We start from the raw sequence: 20,891 nt of genomic DNA, 5'->3' as shown, positions 1-20,891 counted from the left end.
GGAGCCGAAGGATCCAGCCATAGCTTCGGCTGATCCTTCAGCTCTCTTCAGCGGCCGGAGCCCTTCAGTTCAGTCGAACCGAAGGGCTGCTGTACGGGCTATTCACTATCGCACGCACAGCAGCCGAAGGCAGACGAGCGGCTCAGCCAAGCTGAAGGCATATCCTTTGGCTCGACTGAGCTGAAGTGACAGCCAAAGCTGGGTGAATGGCCTGCGTAGGGCCAGCCTTTCTCCCCGCAAATGACAGCTGGCCGGAGCCAGCTGTGATCTCACGGCTGGCTCTGCCCAGTTGTAATGACAGATCAGCATCCCCAAATGACCTAGGGACGCTGAACTGTCATGGCCGGCTCCGCCCAGTTGTTATTCATTGGCCAGGACCTGCTAGAAGACTCCAGCAGGTGGTGGTCAACAGGAAACAGTTGGGTGGAGCTAGCTAGTTCCTAATTTTTTTATCTTTATTTATTTTTAAATTTTACTATTTATTTACATTGTTTTACATTTCAACCTTTTTCTATCAACTATTTTCACTGATTTTCTATTCTGCTGGGTACCACAGAGGTACCCAGCAGAATAGCTGAGCCGAATGCCGCTCAGTGGCATTCGCTTATACACCCACTGCCATTTGGCCCCTATGAGAATAGGGGCGAACGGCAGTGAGTGAGCTGCCAGGGCTTCGGCTCAGCTGATCCAAATGTTTGATCGGCTGAGTCAAAGTCCTTCTGCACTTCGGCTCAGTCGAACATGCAGAGCATATTCGCTTGACCAAAGTGCAGTCGATGTACGGCTGATTTTAGCCGATGTACGGCTGAAATCAGCCGTACAAGCCAGCAGCTTAGTGAATAACCCTTTAAGTGTCTTAGTGTGTATAAAGGAGAGCTCCAGGCCAGTTTATAAACCTGAATTTATCTCACTGTAATTCAAAAAAATATAATCACGATTTTAAACAGTGCCACATGCAAATACTGTTAATGATTTTTTAAACAACTTAACAAATTCAAGTGCCGAGACTGGATATTATTTTATTGCGTTGTGGATTTTATCTTTAGACTTGTTTTGTGTAATGTATGTACTGTATGTTTGTATTCAGGGGTGTCCCTATCTTAATCTGACTGGCTTCAACATGGAAAACAGCAGTTTAAGGGGAAAATCTACAAATACATAAAGACATGGTAACCAAATGTCATAGGGGTAAGGGGAAAACATATATATTAGAGAACAGGTTTAAGACACCACAGAATAATAAAGAGGCTGATTTACCAAAGGTATATAGGCTATTCATTTTGAAATGGAATTTGCATTTTGTTTTTTTGTTTTCTTGCACGTGATTGGGTATTCTCTGCAATGTGAAATTTCATCCCTATCACTAAGCTAAGGGGAACTTCCCCTGCAAAGTTTAAGTTCCCTTGCAAAGTAAACAGCCTATTTGCTTTTAGTGAATCAACCCCAAAATGTTGCATTGCAGAATATAGTCTCACAAAAAGGAGATACGGTATGTTACATAGGAGCTGGTGAAAAAACAATGGACTTTCTGTACAAACTGTATAACTGTTTGAAAATATATTAATTTGTTGACGTTCCTATTGAAAGTTTAAGTTTAAACATTTTTCTATAAGAGGAAACAGTTTTTTATCATTTTTTTCTGGCCACTTAATACATATTAATATCTCACGGTTTTTGTAGATCAAATGGAAAAAATAAACAGAAAATATGTGTGCTTTTTAAGTTACTTACTTCTTTTATTTTTAATCTTGAACTTATCTGAACATATGGATATTTGCTGTAATGTACACAATGGAATGCAGATTTATGACATTGCTGATTTTGTTTTACAGACACTGAAAGATATCTTTACACAGATTACCAAAACAAACATTGCTGATCTTGTTACAGCTATGATCATCATGGTTGTAGTGTTTGTAGTGAAAGAAATTAATGATCGTTTTAAGTCAAAGATTCCTGTACCTATCCCAATTGAGGTTATAATGGTAAGTAACAATACCACAAGGGCTAGCTTTATACAGGAAGATGTCTCAAATTGAGTGACACGCAATGAGACTGGGAGCTGCCACAATATTTTTTTACTTGACTAATGTACTCTATATTAGTAGCATATATACTCCTGTTCTTTTTTTTCCTTCTACAACTTTCAAAACCTTCTATTGTTAGAAGTCCTTTTACTGCCCCTGCAGAAAGAAGTACACAACCTAATCCCAGTTGTTTCAATAGATGTTTCAAGACAGCCTATGTGCACCCTAAAATAGATTTTCCTTGTCTTTAAGCATATAAAGCTATACTGTATATTGGATTACACAGAACATAGAGGCCAGGCTTTATCTTTACCTAAAACATCACTTTTCAGTGAACTGACCCTTAATACTTTAGATTCCCTTTAAGAATTCTTGCTTCTTTTGCTGGACTGATGAAAGCATCCACATGACATGTTATACTTAAATAATACTTTGGAATTTGTCAAAATGTTCTTTATAATAAAAATAACAGTTTTGTGGCTTTGCTCATTCATGAAGATGCTCAGCTCATTGTTACCACACTTTTTTGGAAACTGGTGTAGAAGTAGTGAAAAACAAATCCAATGTAGGGTGCAGAAATTTTATTTTACCTACTTACTGTAAAAAAGCCAGATTGTGCTAATAAGTTGAATGCAATGTGTAAAGCATTTAAAAACAGTTGGTCTTAATAATAATGAGGAGATTGAAGCCTTGAGGAGAGACGCCTTATGATATAATTCGATAATGTTAACATTACAAAATCTTGTAAACGTTTGTCTTTTGCCTGTCTTATCAACTTTGCAGACTGTCATAGCAACGGGAGTTTCATATGCATTTAATTTCCAATTAAAATATGGTGTAGACATTGTTGGGAAACTAGAGAAAGGGTAAGCTAAACTTTATATGTTTTAGTTTGTATTAGATAATAATGTGTATTTATTATTATTATTATTATTGTTAATGTTTTATGACAGGGACAATACTATATTATTATATAGTGTGTTTTTTAACTAGCTTTTGCAATTGTCACTTGTCATTAAGTTGTGCTACTTAGCATACCATAAGTATATGTCCAGCTAACATGTTTTTTCTTAGTTTTTGATTGTGTAGGGAAGGGTTATAGCCCCGGTCTGAGTTTTAATGATATCCGAGGTTCAGTTTGATCATTTTTGCCCTACTGACAATGTTTTACCAGACAAGAAGTAAGCCGAAACCAATAACAATACAGGCAGAAATAAAATTGTGTTTTCTTAGTACAGTATGGGAAAGTTAGAACCCTTGTACATTTTTTATTTCTGAGTACATGCATAAGAGGCCCCATGATCTCCAATTATTAATATTCTGAATTGTGAGTGGCAGCCCTATTTATTAAGCTGAATTGATTTGGTGAGACTGCTACCATGTGACAAAAGCACCCTCAAACAGGGGAGGGGTCTTGAGAAAGATCCAGATATTTAAAACATAGCAATAGTGATAAGAGAAAGCTATTGTATTGAATAATCAACATTATGATAAAGCCAATGCATTTCAGGGGTTCACACACTCTTCCTTTACCAGTGGAATATATATATATATATATATATGCATATATATATGTATATGCACCAAACTCTCTAAGGAATGTCTCCAGGACCTTTTTGAATCTATGCCACAAAGAATTAAGGCAATTTCTAGTATTGTAGCCCTGATAAAAGGGGAGTGTGTGAACTCCTGAAATACCATTACTTTTTCATACTGTTGATCATTTATAAAAATATTTTTCTGGACTGTATCACTGGTGTCACGCCCTTACTACATTTTACACAAGGTTTTTTTTTCTGGCGGTACGCACCGGTACGCATTACCACCACCTACCGCCAGCCGTTTAATTTTTTTGTGATACATAATTTAATTATTTTTTTTAAAAGGCGCCCTCTCACCAAAAGCGTTATCACTCCATGTGGGGTGATGACACTTCTCTGTCGCCGTGTCCGTACACTTGAAGTACAGACAATGCCCAAGTGTCTGTACTGCAAGTGTACAGACACGGCATCAGAAAACAAGCATCATCACCCCGTACAGGGTGATGATGCTTGTCTTCTAAGGCAGTTTACCACCAAAATGATGGCCGCTGACAATAAACCTCATTGCCGGCTGCCATCTTGCACATGCTCTGTGCGTTCCCGCTACCACAACCAAAATGGTGGCAGCGCAGTGCATCCCTGCCCACCGCAAAGATGGCCACTGCATGCTTTTTGTGGACAAAAAGGTGCCGTGAGCACCAGAACTTTTTTGCCCTGAAAAAAAGCACAGATTTGCTCAGCCACTGCAAGTGCTGAGTTAGCAATCCGCCGCTGAACGCGGTGCTGCAAGTCAGCGCTTAGCACAGCTAACTTTCAGTGGAAGTGACTGTGAATGCAGAGCACTGAGTGTGACGGAGAAGGTGGGGACAGAGCATGAGCTGCCATTTTAACTGAGAGCACACTTGGCAGTGCTGGAGAAAGGTGCCTGAACCCTGATGGAGGAAATCAATTAATTGTGGGAACCTACAATGTAATGTTTTGGTGGACGAGCACACCAAATATCTGTTAGGAAATGGTATTTATCAGTCAAAAATATTATCCTCCGCCATTTTGCTTAGAATTTTGCAGCTGAAGCGTTCAGTGAAACTGCTGCAACTAACTGAAGTGCTGCAGAACAGCTACTCAGCGCTTGGCTAAGGCACTGAACACACCTCTAGTTTTACATATCTAGATTTTTATTTCTGTATGTTTTCCTTTCCTTCACTTCCTGCGTTGTGAACCCAGATAGTAGTTTAAACCCAAAAGCATTCTAATCCTTCCCCGCTGTATGCAAAACTAGTAGAAAAGGGTTTTGTCTTGACATGCAATTAAACAAGTATTCCCAAGTCCATTTGCAGCTCTGTGAAGCTCAGTTGTGTTAATATGATTTACTATAAAGTAAGCAATGTTTAGCTGCTACCTGGTTCCTTATTTTGTATCCTTCTGTAATATTTTCATAATCCTGCTGAGATTTAATAATGCTTTAAAATTCTGTATCCAGCAAAAATTGCAACATTCCTATCTATTTCATCCTCTAGAACATAAGTAAACAAACTGAATAGAACTGGGCCCAGGGTTGAATACCAAACTAAAGTTTTAAATTTTTAGTGGAAAAGTACTGTTAAATTGAGCACATTTCCAACTTCGCCTCGAGGGATTCAAATGCTTCCCTCTTATGCATTCTCCTTTTGAAAACTTCCTTATAAAGCTATTGCAGTTTCCTTTTATTCCTAGAAATGTTTTCATAGGGAAGAATGCATTGTCTATACAGTACAGTACATTACAGTAAGTAGTTTTTAAATCACATTTACTTTTGATGTCTGTAAGCATTCTCATTCTATGGTTTGTTTCAAATTGTCTACATCCATAGTTTGTAAGCCCCTTATTGTTAAATCCATTTTTAATACCAGCTCAAAGGTTACGGTATTGGGAATGCAGTTGCCTAAATGTTCCAGCACTGCCACATTTGATGTGGTATCCGATTCATTAGAAATGGCCAAATCTAGCAAAGTGTTCCTATTCAGCTAAGCTACTATTTGTGTTGGACAATTCTCTAGCAATGTAGATAAAAATCAGTATCCCTTATTAAATGTTCAAGCTGTCTGTCCCAATTGATCCCTGAATTGTTCCAATAATCTCTAAAAAGGACACCATTTCTATTTTCTGCTCGTTATAGCATTTGAGTTTCCACAGCAATATTAATGTGAGGTGGCTTAAGAGAAACGTAGCTTTGTTTACCTTACGGCATTTGTGTACATTTGTCTACATTTATACACCATAGGATAGCAATATTCACTATCAATTTTTTCTGTGTACAGATTCCAACCTCCAATGGCTCCAAGCATTTCAGTTTTTGAATCCTGTATAGGGGATGGATTTTCCATTGCCATTGTTGGCTTTGCTGTAGCCTTTTCTGTGGCCAAAGTCTATTCAATCAAGCATGACTATGTAATCAATGGTAATCAGGTATGTCTATTTACAGTTACAATAGCACATCATTAGCTTATTTCAGCCAACATATTCAGTTTTATTTATCTCATACCCAGATGCGGCTTGTGAGTTGAAATGATTTGTTGCACCATGGCTTTCCTATACCTGTGTATTGCCATCAAAATCCGCTTGTTATTGTAAATAGAAAAATTAAATAAACTGAATTAAAGGGTTATAGATAGATATAGATAGATGATAACATTACAAAGTAATTTTACAATATATCTACAAGTCTAAACTTGGTGTTTTCATTGAAGATGTACAGCATCAGAATATGTTACTTAACACTGCAGCCACTTTATTTTATTTAATTTTTTTCAAGTCTTGCTGCAATTATAAACTTCTGTCAAAAAGTAAACAGTGGAGAAAAAAATGAACACAATACGTTTAGTTGTTAAACATGTTCCCTAAATGCTACATATTAATTGCTAAAATTTAAAATTATTTATTAACTTTAATTGCAAAGTTAGCAAAGTGCAATTAGGAATAAACACAAACATAAACCAAATGTATATTTTATAATTGTTGGCTTTAGTTTAAACTGTTACTCTCTGTATCATCCATAGTCAAGTTAAGATTAACAGTTTAGAATGATGTTACTTATTGGATTCATATTTATAAGAATTCATACTTCATTGTAATGTATATGTTTGAATCTATTTTATAATCTTGCAGGAACTGGTGGCATTTGGATTAAGCAATATATTTTGTGGCTGTTTCAAAGGATTTGCTGCAAGCACCTCACTATCACGATCCGCTGTCCAGGAAAGCACAGGGGGTAAAACACAGGTATGTATGTTCTCATTAATAATCCCGCTGCATTAATTGTTGTACAATGACATCTGTAAAGCATGTAACGTTTTTTGTTAGCTTTTCTGTTTATTAACCTACATAAGATGTTGGATTATATGGCTCATACATGTGTAACAAGCTAGGTAGAAAGCATAGTTACATAGTTAGTTAGGTTCTAAAAAGTCCATCGAGTTCAACCTATAGAGATTGGGAAAAAAAACTAAAACAGAATGCCATGCCCACAGAATGCCATGCCCACAGTTACCCACAGTTGATCCAGCAGAAGGTAAAAAACCCCACATAAAGTATGGTTCAATTTGCTCCAAAAGGGGAGAAAAGTCCTTCCTGACCCCATAAGGCAATCAGATATTCCCAGGATCAACAATTTATGGTGCTTATGATTCTTATAAAGAAGTTGATATCCAGTAATATTCTGTGCATTTAGGAATACAGTCAGATTTTTTTTAAACAGTTAACTGAGCTAGCTACAACTATCTCCTGGTGGAGTCTATTCCACATTTTCACACATTTTCACACCTCTAACAAAGAAGCCTTTCCTTATACAAAGGTTAAACCTCTTTTCCTGCAGATGCAAAGAGTTCCCCCTTGTCCTTTGCAGTGACCTGAAAGTGAATAATTTGGCACCAAACTCACTATATTGACCATTTATGTATTTATACATGGTGATCATGTCCCCCCTTAATCATCTCTTCTCCAGAGAGAACAAATTCAGGTCAGTTAATCTTTCCTCATAGCTGAGCTCCTCCATGCCTCTTATCAGTTTGTTTGCCTTTCTAAGGGCAACAATATTGTAAGAGCATATGTGACAAAAGAAGCTTCAATCAGAAAGGTCTCTTACCAACAAGCTTCCCAAACCATAATACATATAATACACAAATAATTGGAATAGGTAAATAAACAGGAAGTGTATTGCTCAAGTAAGCCAAAACTTTATTAATTCCTCAGTAAAAAACCCAAAGAACCTAAACGCATGTCCCATGAACAAGTGTCCGAGCAAAGCTTGGCCTAAAAAGGATCCACTTTGTGCATTGTATGGAATTGTTGGCTAGCAGTAATACTGGAAAATCTATACAGACTAACAAGTACTTAGAAGAGAAATCCATAAAGAGGAACTTTACCCACAAATTTTATTTCTACCAAAACGGTTATTTTTATTCACAAATTGTGTGAAGATCCTCAATTCGTTTAGTGAATAAGTATCCCAGTCCAGGAAGTAAATGCTGATCCTTCATGATGCCTGAATAAAGCATGACACTTCCAAATCCCATATACATATGTCCTTCTATTCTGAGATGAGAAAATGGGATACCTTAGAAACCGTTTTGTACAGTGTGATACTAGTGGGTTTGGCTTCTTTTTAGTGAGCATGGTTCTAAATAGGCATGGCTTAATGGATGTAACTTGAGCATGCAAATATATGACGTTCATGTTTTATTTTATTTTTATCCATACAACATAATTTCGATGCAAGGGTTATCTCTCAGGCTTTTCCTGTTCTTATTTATAAAAGATATAAACAAACAACTACTGGTACAGAAATACACAAACTAGCCCAGGGTTAATTAATATATTAGGTACCTTATCATATAAGCACTAAAGTGCATATATGATAAGGTATGCTACTAAATATTCCACTGTCAACTGTTAGTGGTATTATAACAAAGTGGAAGCAACTGGGAACAACAGCAACTCAGCCACAAAGTGGAAGGCCATGTATAATGCATGCTGAAGCGCACATTGCGCAAAGTCAATAGCTGCAGACCTCCAAACTTCGTGTGAACTTCAGATTGGCACAACAACAGTGCATAGAGAGCTTCATGGAATGGATTTCCATGGCCGAGCAGCTGCATCCAAGCCTTACATCACCAAGTGCAATGCAAAGAGTCATCGGATGCAGTGGTGTAAAGCAAGCCGCCAATGGACTCTAGAGAAGTGGAGTCGTGTTCTCTGGAGTGATGAATCACGCTTCTCTGTCTGGCAATCCGATGGAAGTGTCTGCGTTTGGCGGTTGCCAGGAGAACAGTACTTGACTGACTGCATTGTGCCAAGTGTAAAGTTTGGTGGACAGGGATTTTGGTGTGGGGTTGTTTTTCAGGGGTTGGGCTTGGCCTCTTAGTTCCAGTGAAGGGAACTCTTAAGGCATCAGCATACCAATATATTTTGGACAATTTCATGCTCCCAATTTTGTGGGAACAGTTTGGGGATGGCCCCTTCCTGTTCCAACATGACTGCGCACCAGGCTTTTCAAAGATTAGATAGTTTCACTAGTTTTTCCTCAGTATTAATCACACTCTGTTTATTCCATCCTAGATGTGAACATTGTTTACTCCTGTACTGCTGGAGGGGAGGGGGTTTTTTTTCTCGTTTTTTTCCTCGTTTTTTTCTTTCTTTATAGGAAAGACAAGTTCATACTATTTTCTTAATGTTGCCTGCAAGTGTATGGATGAGCAATGGGAGGTTGTCAGAGCAAGAGCAGATTAAACCCCTTATTCCCAGGATCAACAATTTATGGTGCTTATGATTCTTATAAAGAAGTTGATATCCAGTAATATTCTGTGCATTTAGGAATACAGTCAGATTTTTTTTTAAACAGTTAACTGAGCTAGCTACAACTATCTCCTGGGGGAGTCTATTCCACATTTTCACACATTTTCACACCTCTAACAAAGAAGCCTTTCCTTATACAAAGGTTAAACCTCTTTTCCTGCAGATGCAAAGAGTTCCCCCTTGTCCTTTGCAGTGACCTGAAAGTGAATAATTTGGCACCAAACTCACTATATTGACCATTTATGTATTTATACATGGTGATCATGTCCCCCCTTAATCATCTCTTCTCCAGAGAGAACAAATTCAGGTCAGTTAATCTTTCCTCATAGCTGAGCTCCTCCATGCCTCTTATCAGTTTGTTTGCCTTTCTAAGGGCAACAATATTGTAAGAGCATATGTGACAAAAGAAGCTTAAATTAGAAAGGTCTCTTACCAACAAGCTTCCCAAACCATAATACATATAATACACAAATAATTGGAATAGGTAAATAAACAGGAAGTGTATTGCTCAAGTAAGCCAAAACTTTATTAATTCCTCAGTAAAAAACCCAAAGAACCTAAACGCATGTCCCATGAACAAGTGTCCGAGCAAAGCTTTTTTTTGCTAGATCATATTTATTAAAATTGAGAAAATATTTACAATGCTACATATTCTGGTATTATTACAATTTAGGATTTGCCTGGGGGAGCATGTAACTGCGCTATCCCCACCTTGGACTGTCTTTGCCTTCAGGCCCCACAGCCCAACATCTCCACCTTGTTGCAGGTGCTGCTTGCAGTTCAATTTTATGCCTTTTGCTCCTTGATTCGTTCTCCTATTCTCTATTTCTTTCCATGCCTCTCTCCTTTTCTCCTACCTCTCTTCTACTTTTCCTTCAGGTTGTGCAGGTAGGTATGAGAGCCTTTTTATCTTACCATGAAGACTCATATTGGTGAGTTTGCGTCTTATCATTATTTAACAACTCTTTTATGCCTCTTAGAATAATATCTTTGAATGTACAAGATCTGTACATTCTCACTAAGCATACTAGGGTCTTCTGTTTTTTAGGTCCTCTAATACTGACTTAATATGTCTTGAAGAAACCCATTTCTCTCAATCATCCTGCCCTAAATATTTTGACTCCCAGTTTTCACAAGTTTTTATGGCTAATGGCACCTGCAAATGCTGCAGAGTCCTCATTGGCTTTTGTCGTTCTACCAATTTTGTTTGTCATTCTGAGATCCGTGCCCTAATGGTAAATATTTATTTCTAATGGATCATCTATATGACACAGAAGTAACCCTGGTTTGCTATTATGCCCCGAATACAACCCAAACAAAATTTGTAACTAACCTTTTTAGTATGGTCCAGGCCCACAGTATGGGTACTGTCATCCTCTGTGGTGATTCGTATCCTTGTCGTATTCCCTCATAGTGATAGATCTAGATGGATCTACTGACTCCTTAGCTTTCCTGCACTTGGCGAGGGATTTCCGTGATCTTCTTGCCCTCTATTCATATGTTGATTGTTGGCAGGAGGTGAACTCATTTAGGCAGGGCTGTCTTTAATATTGATTGGATCCCGGGCAAACATTTTCTTGGGCCCCCCACCACGCCCCCCCCTGCAATATTGCCCGCTATATGCTGACAGAGCAGAGCCACGCTGCAGCTGGGATGGATCCAAAAAATATTGTCCAGATCCACCCCACCACCTGATTGACACCTGACTCTACCTCTCTAGAGGTTGTGTCCGCCCCATCCATCCCTCCAGTCAGCATTGGAGGATCAGAGAGGGGAGGTATAATAATAATGACACTGGGGGGACATAATAATAATGACATGGGGGGACATAATAATAATAATAATGACACCAGGGGGACATGCTCAGGTGTCATTATTATTTTTATACAGCATTACATCATAGCCCAGCAGTGCCACACCTAACCCGACCACCCCCATCCCCCTTCTCCCCCCACCCAGATAGAAGCCCAACCCAGCAGTCATGTGAACTCACCGTGGACAGGAGGAGGATGAGACTGCAGCCATGGAGGGAGGAGGGCAGGACCATGAAGCAGTGTGAGCAAAATCGATCTTCCTCCTCTGCTGAGTGGGAGGTGACATCCCGGGCTGCAGAGATCTTTGCTGCACATAGGGAGTGGGACAGGAGGCTGCTGCCCTCTAGCATCAGAAAGCGGTAGTGCACACTAGATGGCTGGTACAGAAACGTTTCAAACTTTCACCAGCTCTAGTTTATGGGGTGCAGGGCCCCACAACAATGATTGGGCCCCGGGCAAGTGCCCCTTTTGCCCTGCCTTAAAGACGGCCCTGCATTTAAGGAAGACTATACTCACTACTCTCACCCACACAAGGTATTCACTAGAATTGACCATATCTTTGCCTCTTCACCTCTCCTACTCTCTTTAACTTAATCTAGGATTATCCCTGTTCCATAGGCCAGCCATTAAGCAGTCACAATCCTCCTCTCAGGGCTTACCCTGCTAGGACGTTCCTTCTCTTTGTCTTTAAATGATTCCATGCTATCAAATTCTGCTACCTGAGCAACCATAGAGTCTTATCTCACTGATTATATCTCCTTTAACAGAAATCCTGACATCTCTCCTGGCTTCTTGTCTCAAGAAGGATCCTCTGAAATATTTAACTACTTTAGAGAAAGAATTTGCAGCATGTTCCCAGACTTTTACCTTAGACCCCTCCTTTTCCCATCGTTCAAAACAGTATTCGGCACGCCAAGCCCTTAATCTTCTTCAACCCGATCATGCAGCTAAACATTTAAATAAAACGGCCCATAAATTTTATCTTTGGAAAAATAAGGCTGACTCCCTACTTGCTAAAAAACAGGGAAACCTGGACCCTTCCTAGACTGTTCAAATTTTGCACCTCATCAGGTTCCCATACATGTAATCCTACTACTATACTCAATATATTTAATCAACATCTCACCACATTATACAGTTTGTCAGGTCAGTTCTCTTCACCAGTAGCAGACACATTTTTTGATGACTTGAATATACCATCTTTATCATCTTCACGGAAGGAATCTTTTGAAGAATCTATCACAGTGGAGGAAGTGATCCGTGGTATTTACTCTTTGTCCCGAGGTAAGTAGACTGGAAAGGATGGTTTCATGGTTTCTTACTATTGGGAATTATGGGAACTTCTAGCTCCCCTTCTGGCGGCTTCCTTTAATAGACAGGGAGGGGGACTCTCTAGGTATGGATTCACTTTCAGCATCCATCTGTATGATTCCTAAACTCAATGTGGACCACACTAATTGCATTACCTTAAGACCCATCTCCCTCATCAAAGTAGACCTAAAAATTTTGGCTAAAATCTTGACTCAAAGACTAAATCCAGTAATCAGTGAACTTATTCAAAAGGATCAAGTTGGTTTTATCCCTATCCGCCAGGCTCATATAGCTAGAAGTAATCACATACCCACCATACTTCTTTCTCTTGACATCAGAAAGGCTTTTGACACTGTTTCCTGGCCCTATCTTTTTTTTAGTCTACGTCAATGGGGTTTTGGTCCCCATTTCCTCAATTGGATATATTCTCTTTATGACCACTCCTTTTGCCCATGTGAAATATTCTGGTTTACGTTCTTCCCCAATCCCTATCTTGTGAAGCACCCGCCAAAGTTTTCCTCTGTCTCCTTTACTTTTTGCCTTAGCGTTAGGGCCTTTAGCCCACAAAATCCGTATTTCTCCCAATCTGTTTGGTTTACAACATGCTGGTGAAACTCATAAAATCAGTCTCTTTGGCCAGCTGCTGCAAGAGTAAGAATGTGGATTGCTTGTGTGTGGATCTGGGGCCGAGTGCTCATTTGCGAAGGGTTGCATCCAAAGGTTGGTCCATCCTGCCAAGTAGAGGGGATAGAGAGGATAGAGAGGGGAGCCCACTGGAGCAGCGGTTAGAAAAGTAAGACATTTTTAAAAAAATAGAGGGCAGTATTTTATTTTGCGCTCTAATGAATATGGATTTTGTTTAAAAACATTGAAGGTAAAATAACACATTAGATGCACCTATATATCAAAAACTAGTATTTACCAATCCCAGAGGCACACCAAAAGTTGCACCATTGTCACCATCCTCTACAGCCAAGTATCAAGGAATATAAATTTAACTGTCTGCACAAGAGAGTTATATGCCCTGCACTTATCGTTTAAATCCACCTAGATTACATATCCTTAGATGCACTTTTGCACTCTATTCTGTGCTGTTTGGTAGATAACTATAAGCTATCTAGGCAACTTTATTAGGAAATAAAAAATAATTCCTTTCATTTACAAATTGTTATAGTATATGCTTTTATAGCATAATTTTTTTATATAAAAAATCAGAGAACAGATGAAACATCTTGGGTTTTCAAACACATGTTCCACCCTGTTCTTGATCTTAAAGCAGACTTTTACACTCAAAAATCAAATTCTACCAATGTATCCCTCTATGTATGATCATTTTTAATAACATAGACATGTCAGGTGTAAAATTTAGTGATTTTGAAATACTTACACTTGCAGAGTATTCACTTCCTGCTTTGAACGGGCAAAATAACTTCAGTTTGCCAAAGCAATGCACACGGGGAAGGTTACATCAGCAGAGCATTGCTGGGAAATCTCATCTCAGTGAAAGGCATTTTCCTCCCTTGAGATGATGTGCATGGTCACATGTCCCAGTCACATGTGCCAGATTTTCAGGAAATAAATGGAGATCTAGTAATCTATCCTTAGTAAACATGGCCACTTTCAGGGGAATGGAGAAGAAAAAAGAAATAAGGTATGCAAAGAATACAAAGCCTGCAAGTATCTAAAAGTGTGTGTTTGTAGATTGTTCATTACTCTACATTTCTAAAGGTGTGTTTGTTGTTATTGTTAAGATATGGGTAAAGGTCCACTTTAACACACATCTAGAAAGACAGAAACTGTTGATAGCAGTTAGTAGGTAATAGTCACATCTTGTGGTGGATCTATTCATTTGTATCATGGAGAATTAAAAATAGTCACTTAATACTTCCTTTTTATACACATTAATAAATCCAAACTTGGGGTATACAGTATAGACAGTTTAGTACATCTTGGAGAAATAACACCACATAACATTATAAACCAGTGTGAAAACTCACAATTCCGCAGGGTCATTTATCGATACTATGTTATCTGGGACCAAAGTACACTTTGGCATGATCTGCTTATTGGCTAGGTTCAGCATCTCGGTATGGCATAAGGAGTGGAAAAATTCCAATGATGTCAAGTGAACAATAGTGTCTGGTTTTGCTGTTGTTTCAACCTGCCAGAACACTGGCTGAAGCAAAAAAAAGCAGTGGAGCGACAAAGCAATGATGAGCAGGGAATGGTCCTTATTTTATGAAGGAAGACACATAGTGTAGATCAGCCATAACATTATGACCACTAAGAGGAGAATAACATTGAATAGCTCCTTACAATGGAATCTGGAAGTGGGTGGACAGCAAGTGAACATTTTATCCCTAAAGTTGATGTGTTGGAAGCAGAAAAAAATAGGCAAGCATAAGGATTTGAGCGACTTTGACAAGGGCCAAATGTTCCCAGTCTGCAGTGGGCATGACCTATCAAAAGTGGTTCATTCTGAATTAATAATTAATTCAGATGAATATTGGCATATTTGGATGTATTCAGATATTTTCGGACATACATACATATTTCTGAATGTAAAAAAATAACGAATTTAAATGAATATGAATTTTGCGCTACCGAAAATGTGGATGTATCTGAATTTTAGGAAATGAACTGAGAGGTGTTAGACAATCCCTACGCTGTTTTTTAAAAAAAATAATTGTAAATAACTCAATCCAAATAGATCCAAAATCGAAATATCGGATCCGATAACGAGAATAAAAAAATCAAATGGATCTGAAATTAATACAAAACAAATTTTCTGGTAGCTTACATGTCTAGTTCAAGGAAGGAAAATGGGTGAACCAGCAACAGGGTCCTGGGCAGCCAAGGCTCATTGATACACATTGGGAGCAAAGGCTGGCCCGTGTAATCAAATTCAATAGAAGAGCTACTGTAACTCAAATTGCTGAAAAAGTTAATGCTGGTTCCAATAGAAAGGTGTCTGAACACACAGTGCATTGCAGTTTGTTGCATATGGGGCTGCGTAGCCGCAGAGCAGTCAGGGTGACCATGCTGAGCCCTGTTTATCGTCAAAAGCACCTACAATGGGCATGTGAGAATCAGAACTGGACCACAGAGCAATGAAAATACATGGTGTGACGTACGCCCGGCCCAAACCCGCTGTACGTCGATCACCCATGACTATACACAGTTCTGAACTGAGCGTGGCATCACAAGGACGTGGCAATACCACTCTCAGCCTCACCCTGCACAGACATTTCCCAGCTCACAGGACACAATCCAGGGCCAGCAGACTGAGAGCAATTATCAACAGGGTTGGGTAACTCCGCAGTTAACCTTTTACCCACAAACGCAAACGTTTGCTGCCACCATGTGTTTTTCAACTTGTCTACTGGTGACAGATGAATGCCTGATGACATGCATTTAATTAGAGACAGCTATAAAAGGTTTAGATGGTAATTTGGGACTTTCACTAGTGCTGAGGCAATAAAGATCACAGGCCAGATAAGCAGATCTCTGTTCTGTGGCATGTGAAGTGACCTGCAGATGACTAAATGAAGGTCTGCATTTTCTCTGAACTGGGTGACAAGAGAATACTATATTTAATATTCTTAGACTCAAACCCCATTATTGTCACACATGGCTGGTTCGATGAATTATGTTTTCTTATACATCGTGTTGATGGCCGTGTGCATGTGCAAAGCTTACCTGAGGAAGAGATGCCACTAGGATGCAATGGCACTCTGAGAAGAAGGCAAGCCAGCGGAGGCGGTGTGAAGGTTTTGGCAATGCCCTTCTGGGAAACATTGGGTCCTGCCATTCATGTGGATGTTTGCTTTACATGTACCACCTACCTAATCATTGTTGCTGACCAAGTATACCCCTTCATGGAAACGGTATTCCCTGATGGTAGTGTCCTCTTCCAGCAATATAATGCACCCAGTCACACTGCAAACAAGTTCAAGGTGTTCACATGGCCTCCAAATTCTCCAGATCTCAATCCAATCGAGCATCTGTAGGGTGTGTTGGAAATACAAGTCCAATTCATGGAGGCCACACCTTGCAACTTATAGGACTTAAAGGATTTGCTACTAATGGCAGAGGTCTAGTGGAGTCCATTGAAAGTTGGCACCCACTAGTGTAGACCAGTGGTGGTCATTTTACTTGATATAGGTGGTCTCAAATGCGGACCTTACATCACCAAATGGCCGCACATAATTTCCAGTGAATGTAATGCTATAAAAGCTGTCAGAGACTGAAGATATACAACAGCAGATGGTCAGAGATTACAGGCAACATCATCTAAAGAATATTTCCCTTACAGTGACTTTTTTTAAAAATATTTCTACTACTGTTGCAAACACTTAAACTCTGTGCTGCTTCTCTGTGTGCTAAAGTTTTCCTTTCCTCTCGAGTCAGCTGGTACATAGCTCTGACTCTGCTTTCCAGTGGAAGGGTGGCCTCTTCGCTCCTTGGCTAGCAGGGTGCTATGGAGCCACCTATTCATGCATGCTCCTGTGACTACAGGCTATTGTAAGGACATTGCCTGCACTCACAAGCACAGGCAGTCACTGAGCATTGGACACATAAGACACTATTCCAAAGTGGAAGTAATTGAAAGCAGCTTGTAAGTACCATGCATGCCTGATGCCACTTTGAAGTATGGCACATGTAGTCCTCAGAAGGGAAATAATATGGCTGGAAAAACAAATAATGAATGAGCACTTCCTGACCGGAGGTTTAAGAACCCAAAGCTGCAGCTGTAATAAAATATTAAAACGTGATTCAGGACTTATTTTTGATGGAAACATATATTGTGTTGTGCTGAATTTGTCTATTTTTGTCCAATTTATATATGTATTAAAAAAAAAACAACAGAGCCCTTAGTACCACTTTAACTGGCCTGTATATGACCCAGGTAAGACTACTGTCACACAACAAGTCCCAAAGGGCTACATGCAGCCCCAGGCTGCAGGTTGGATACTTCTTTGCTTTTTTATAAAAGCTAAAAAGTATCAAAAGCTTATATGATTCGTCTGTTTAACAAAGAGAAAGTCTTACCTCCAAGCTGTAGTGTCAGCCACACATTCATTATTCATGGAAGTTAGGAAGAATAAGTATAAAGTACATTGTAAAGGGGTGATATTGTTCATGTCATAACATACTCTAGGGATAAATATAATCACCTCTTTAGGGGACTTAGTAATTTGCATGTTTCCTGATCAGCTGTCACTGTTTGGGCTCAAATTGCATATACTCCTCACTTTATTGCTCTGGTATGTAAAGATGTTCTTGCTATACTCACTGAGTGCATTGCTCAGCTGGACAAAGTGAGGGGTAAACTAATAATAATATGCTGCTGTATACCTGCCAGTCAGCAGCTCCCCTGCTGTGTATGACTTCTCTTCTTCTTTGGTCGTTACCTGTGCACAATCCTTGACTTGACTTATGCAATAGAATAAGATGGAATCAGTGTTAGGCTGTGTGGCTGTTGTTAGAGTACTCCTTCAGGAGATAAGCTGGGTCTGAGCTGCAGTCAGCAAGTGCTGGGACCTAATGTTGTTGCACTCCACTGCATTGAGGCAATGATTTGCAATTACTATGGTTATTCCCCCAAAAAGGGTATAAAATGAATTTCAGTACAGCGCTGCATGACGAAATAAATGTCAGTCAAAGTACCGCAGCGCTGAATACTGAAAAATGGCCTGGATGGGAAGGGGGTTTAACACCGCGGATGTCAACTGGTTAAACCATCTTTTGCCAACTACATACTGTTTACTTTATTTAGTATATATCCAATTACAGGTGGCAGGACTTCTATCAGCTATAATTGTTATGATTGTCACCTTGGCTATCGGATTCCTTCTGCAACCATTACAAAAGGTGAGTTTTAATCTTTAACCTTAAAAATTATATAACAATCACCTTTTTTTACAGGTTTTAACATAAATCTTGATGACAAAAGCTTAAAAATTTAACGGGTCAGCTTATGGCATTTTGAAAGAATGTGTAACAAAAGCTGTAAGAATCAGAAACTGTGATCAAGCTGCTGTGATATACTGTATATTGTATATTCATGCTTTATAATACTACTAAAAATAATACAATAATACACACATATTTAGTAACTGCCTCTACCTTATTCACAACCCACCACAAATGGAGAAAAAGTTCTGCCAGGCCACTGTTCACATATAATGTGGCCGATTGACAAAACCAGAGCAAGCATAAATGAACTATGGAGCATTTGCCTAAAGCAGCTAGTCAGATTGCTTCCATCTTTTTTTTTTGTGAATTAAAGATGAAACCTGACAGGTGGCTATTAAGTCAGCTCTTCCATAATATATAACTGCATCTTAATCCCCTTTTTACTCATCAGACTGAGGGATTTTAAAAGCATTATAATGCCTAAAATGTAGGAACTGCGAACTAAAGTATTTACATATTCTTAACAAACAGGGAAAGTCAACTTTAAAACAAGGACTCATTTACCCCTGTGTCTATTGTCATTGTGGAGAAATTCATTTTTGAAGTTCAGGGGCACTGTTATGTTTATGTTAAGGATGAGGAGAAAAGGCCAATGTTGTGTTCTTTTGTTGTTGTATCAAATAAAATAGTTGTACATGCATAAATAAACAGTCTTCTGTGTACAGCTTTTCATAGGTCACTAGGTCTAAGTCAATGTAAATATTCATGAACATTCATAGGATTGTTACTGGCACATCATACTATGACTTCCAATACAGTCTTCTAATTGGTTGGAGATTATCACATGGTGTTCAGTGTTCAGAAAGTTGAGGCCATGATGATAAACTAGGAGAAAACTATATAATATCTGCTATTAATCATATCCTATATGCTGCATCCTTAGCTAGAGACGTTACTTTGGGCTTGAATCTATTGCTACTTTGAGTGCACAGTTTAATCCAACCTTAACAGGTACATCTTCTTTGCAGTCTGTGCTTTCCGCATTGGTCGTGATTAACTTGAAGGGAATGTTGATGCAGTTTAATGAAATACCTAATTTGTTTCGCAAGGACAAATATGATTGTGTAAGTAATACATTTTAGTGTCAAGTCTTTGTTCTGACGTATGTTTTTTTTTTTTATTATTATTGATGTTCTAACCAAATTGTGCAATTTCCATGTACCAGGGTGAATAATTATTGAAAGAGTAATAGCGTATTTGCAGGAAACTGTTTTGTCTGCTGCCAGAATAGAAAACTGATAGTTTGCACTGTGTGATTTTCACTAAGTTCAAAGTCTTGTAAGTGCCATAATAAAGTAGGAGTCCATAGATATTCCGACTCTATAAATTGCCTTCTTGGGCTAATTTAGATAGCATATCTTACACGGTTACAGCAACAACAGTACATCAAAGAACTTTAACAATGTAAATAATTATCAAGAAGCTCAAGAAGGCTTTGGCTTAATATGTGATTTTATCGAAGCTGCCGTCTTTAAAGTGGACTTTCCTTTGAAAAGTGGACATTTTTTGACTTAGGCCCCTCTGTGTGGTCAGGTCCCCATCCTTTACAGCACCCCAGTGAACATAACTGGGCTTCAGTCCCATTTTTGCCCACAATAATGGAAGACTGGAGTAAAACAAGTAAGACAAGTATTTAGATATACTTCTTTGTACAGCAATAATAGCCGTGCGACACAGCTAATGAAACCCATAACTGAAATATTAGGCCCATTAAAAACAGGAGCTGTGGGAGGGAAAATGGCAGAATGGTACTACTTGGAGAGGTGCCAGGATAATTAGGGTTTTGAAGTTTACCTTGAAATCCTTTATATGGATAATATAGTCCAAACAAAGAGCCCATCCAATTACATCTTCCCAATTTCACCTATAAGAGAAATATTGCATTATAACCCAGTCTTTAAAGATAAAGGTGCATAGGTAGCTCTAAAATATATCTTCTAAACAAATGTACAAAGTACCCAGTGCTGTTTTATGAGAGGGTTATGCAACAATGCTGCTTGTTGAACCTCACTCAGTTCCAATGATGCTGTGTTCAGGGCAATGTCCCGTGATCACAGTTAGACCCCTATTTAAGTTACTGTGCATTCATTACAGTGATCAGGGGCCGAAAGTGGGCAGTCCCCGGCTAATTAGAATTTGGGCAATCCTCAGCTGGAATGTGGGTGGGGTTTCCAGTGTCTCAGGGAACTGGATATGTTGGTAGGTATATAAGTACTATACATAAACAGTGTGCACATAATTATATATTTCTTCTATTTGGCACATCCATATATTTATAGAGGCTAAAAACTTTGCATAAGCTGACCAGCAGTTTGAAATCTATTTGGTTGCTATGGCCTAGTGTAAATTGGGGGTCAGAATTTGAAGGGATTTTTTTGAACTATATATAT

The 20,891-nt window shown here is 38.9% G+C and overlaps 1 protein-coding gene across 1 annotated transcript in view; it reads left to right on the top strand.

Moving 5' to 3' along the window:
* LOC108787500 overlaps positions 1 to 20,891 on the top strand; it is a 176,851-nt gene that overhangs the window by 141,317 nt on the left and 14,643 nt on the right. The window contains exons 42-47 of the mRNA XM_018557073.1: positions 1,833 to 1,985; positions 2,811 to 2,893; positions 5,866 to 6,013; positions 6,713 to 6,826; positions 18,319 to 18,396; positions 19,470 to 19,565. Of these exons, the coding sequence (XP_018412575.1) occupies positions 1,833 to 1,985; positions 2,811 to 2,893; positions 5,866 to 6,013; positions 6,713 to 6,826; positions 18,319 to 18,396; positions 19,470 to 19,565 (672 nt within the window). The remainder of the gene's footprint in view (positions 1 to 1,832; positions 1,986 to 2,810; positions 2,894 to 5,865; positions 6,014 to 6,712; positions 6,827 to 18,318; positions 18,397 to 19,469; positions 19,566 to 20,891) is intronic.

The sequence above is a fragment of the Nanorana parkeri genome, unplaced genomic scaffold, assembly GCF_000935625.1.
Source record: "Nanorana parkeri isolate BGI_ZX_2015 unplaced genomic scaffold, ASM93562v1 scaffold265, whole genome shotgun sequence".
In the NCBI taxonomy this organism is placed as follows: Eukaryota; Metazoa; Chordata; class Amphibia; order Anura; family Dicroglossidae; genus Nanorana; species Nanorana parkeri.
Note: the sequence above shows the minus strand (reverse complement) of the source record. Positions and strands in the feature narration are given on the sequence as shown.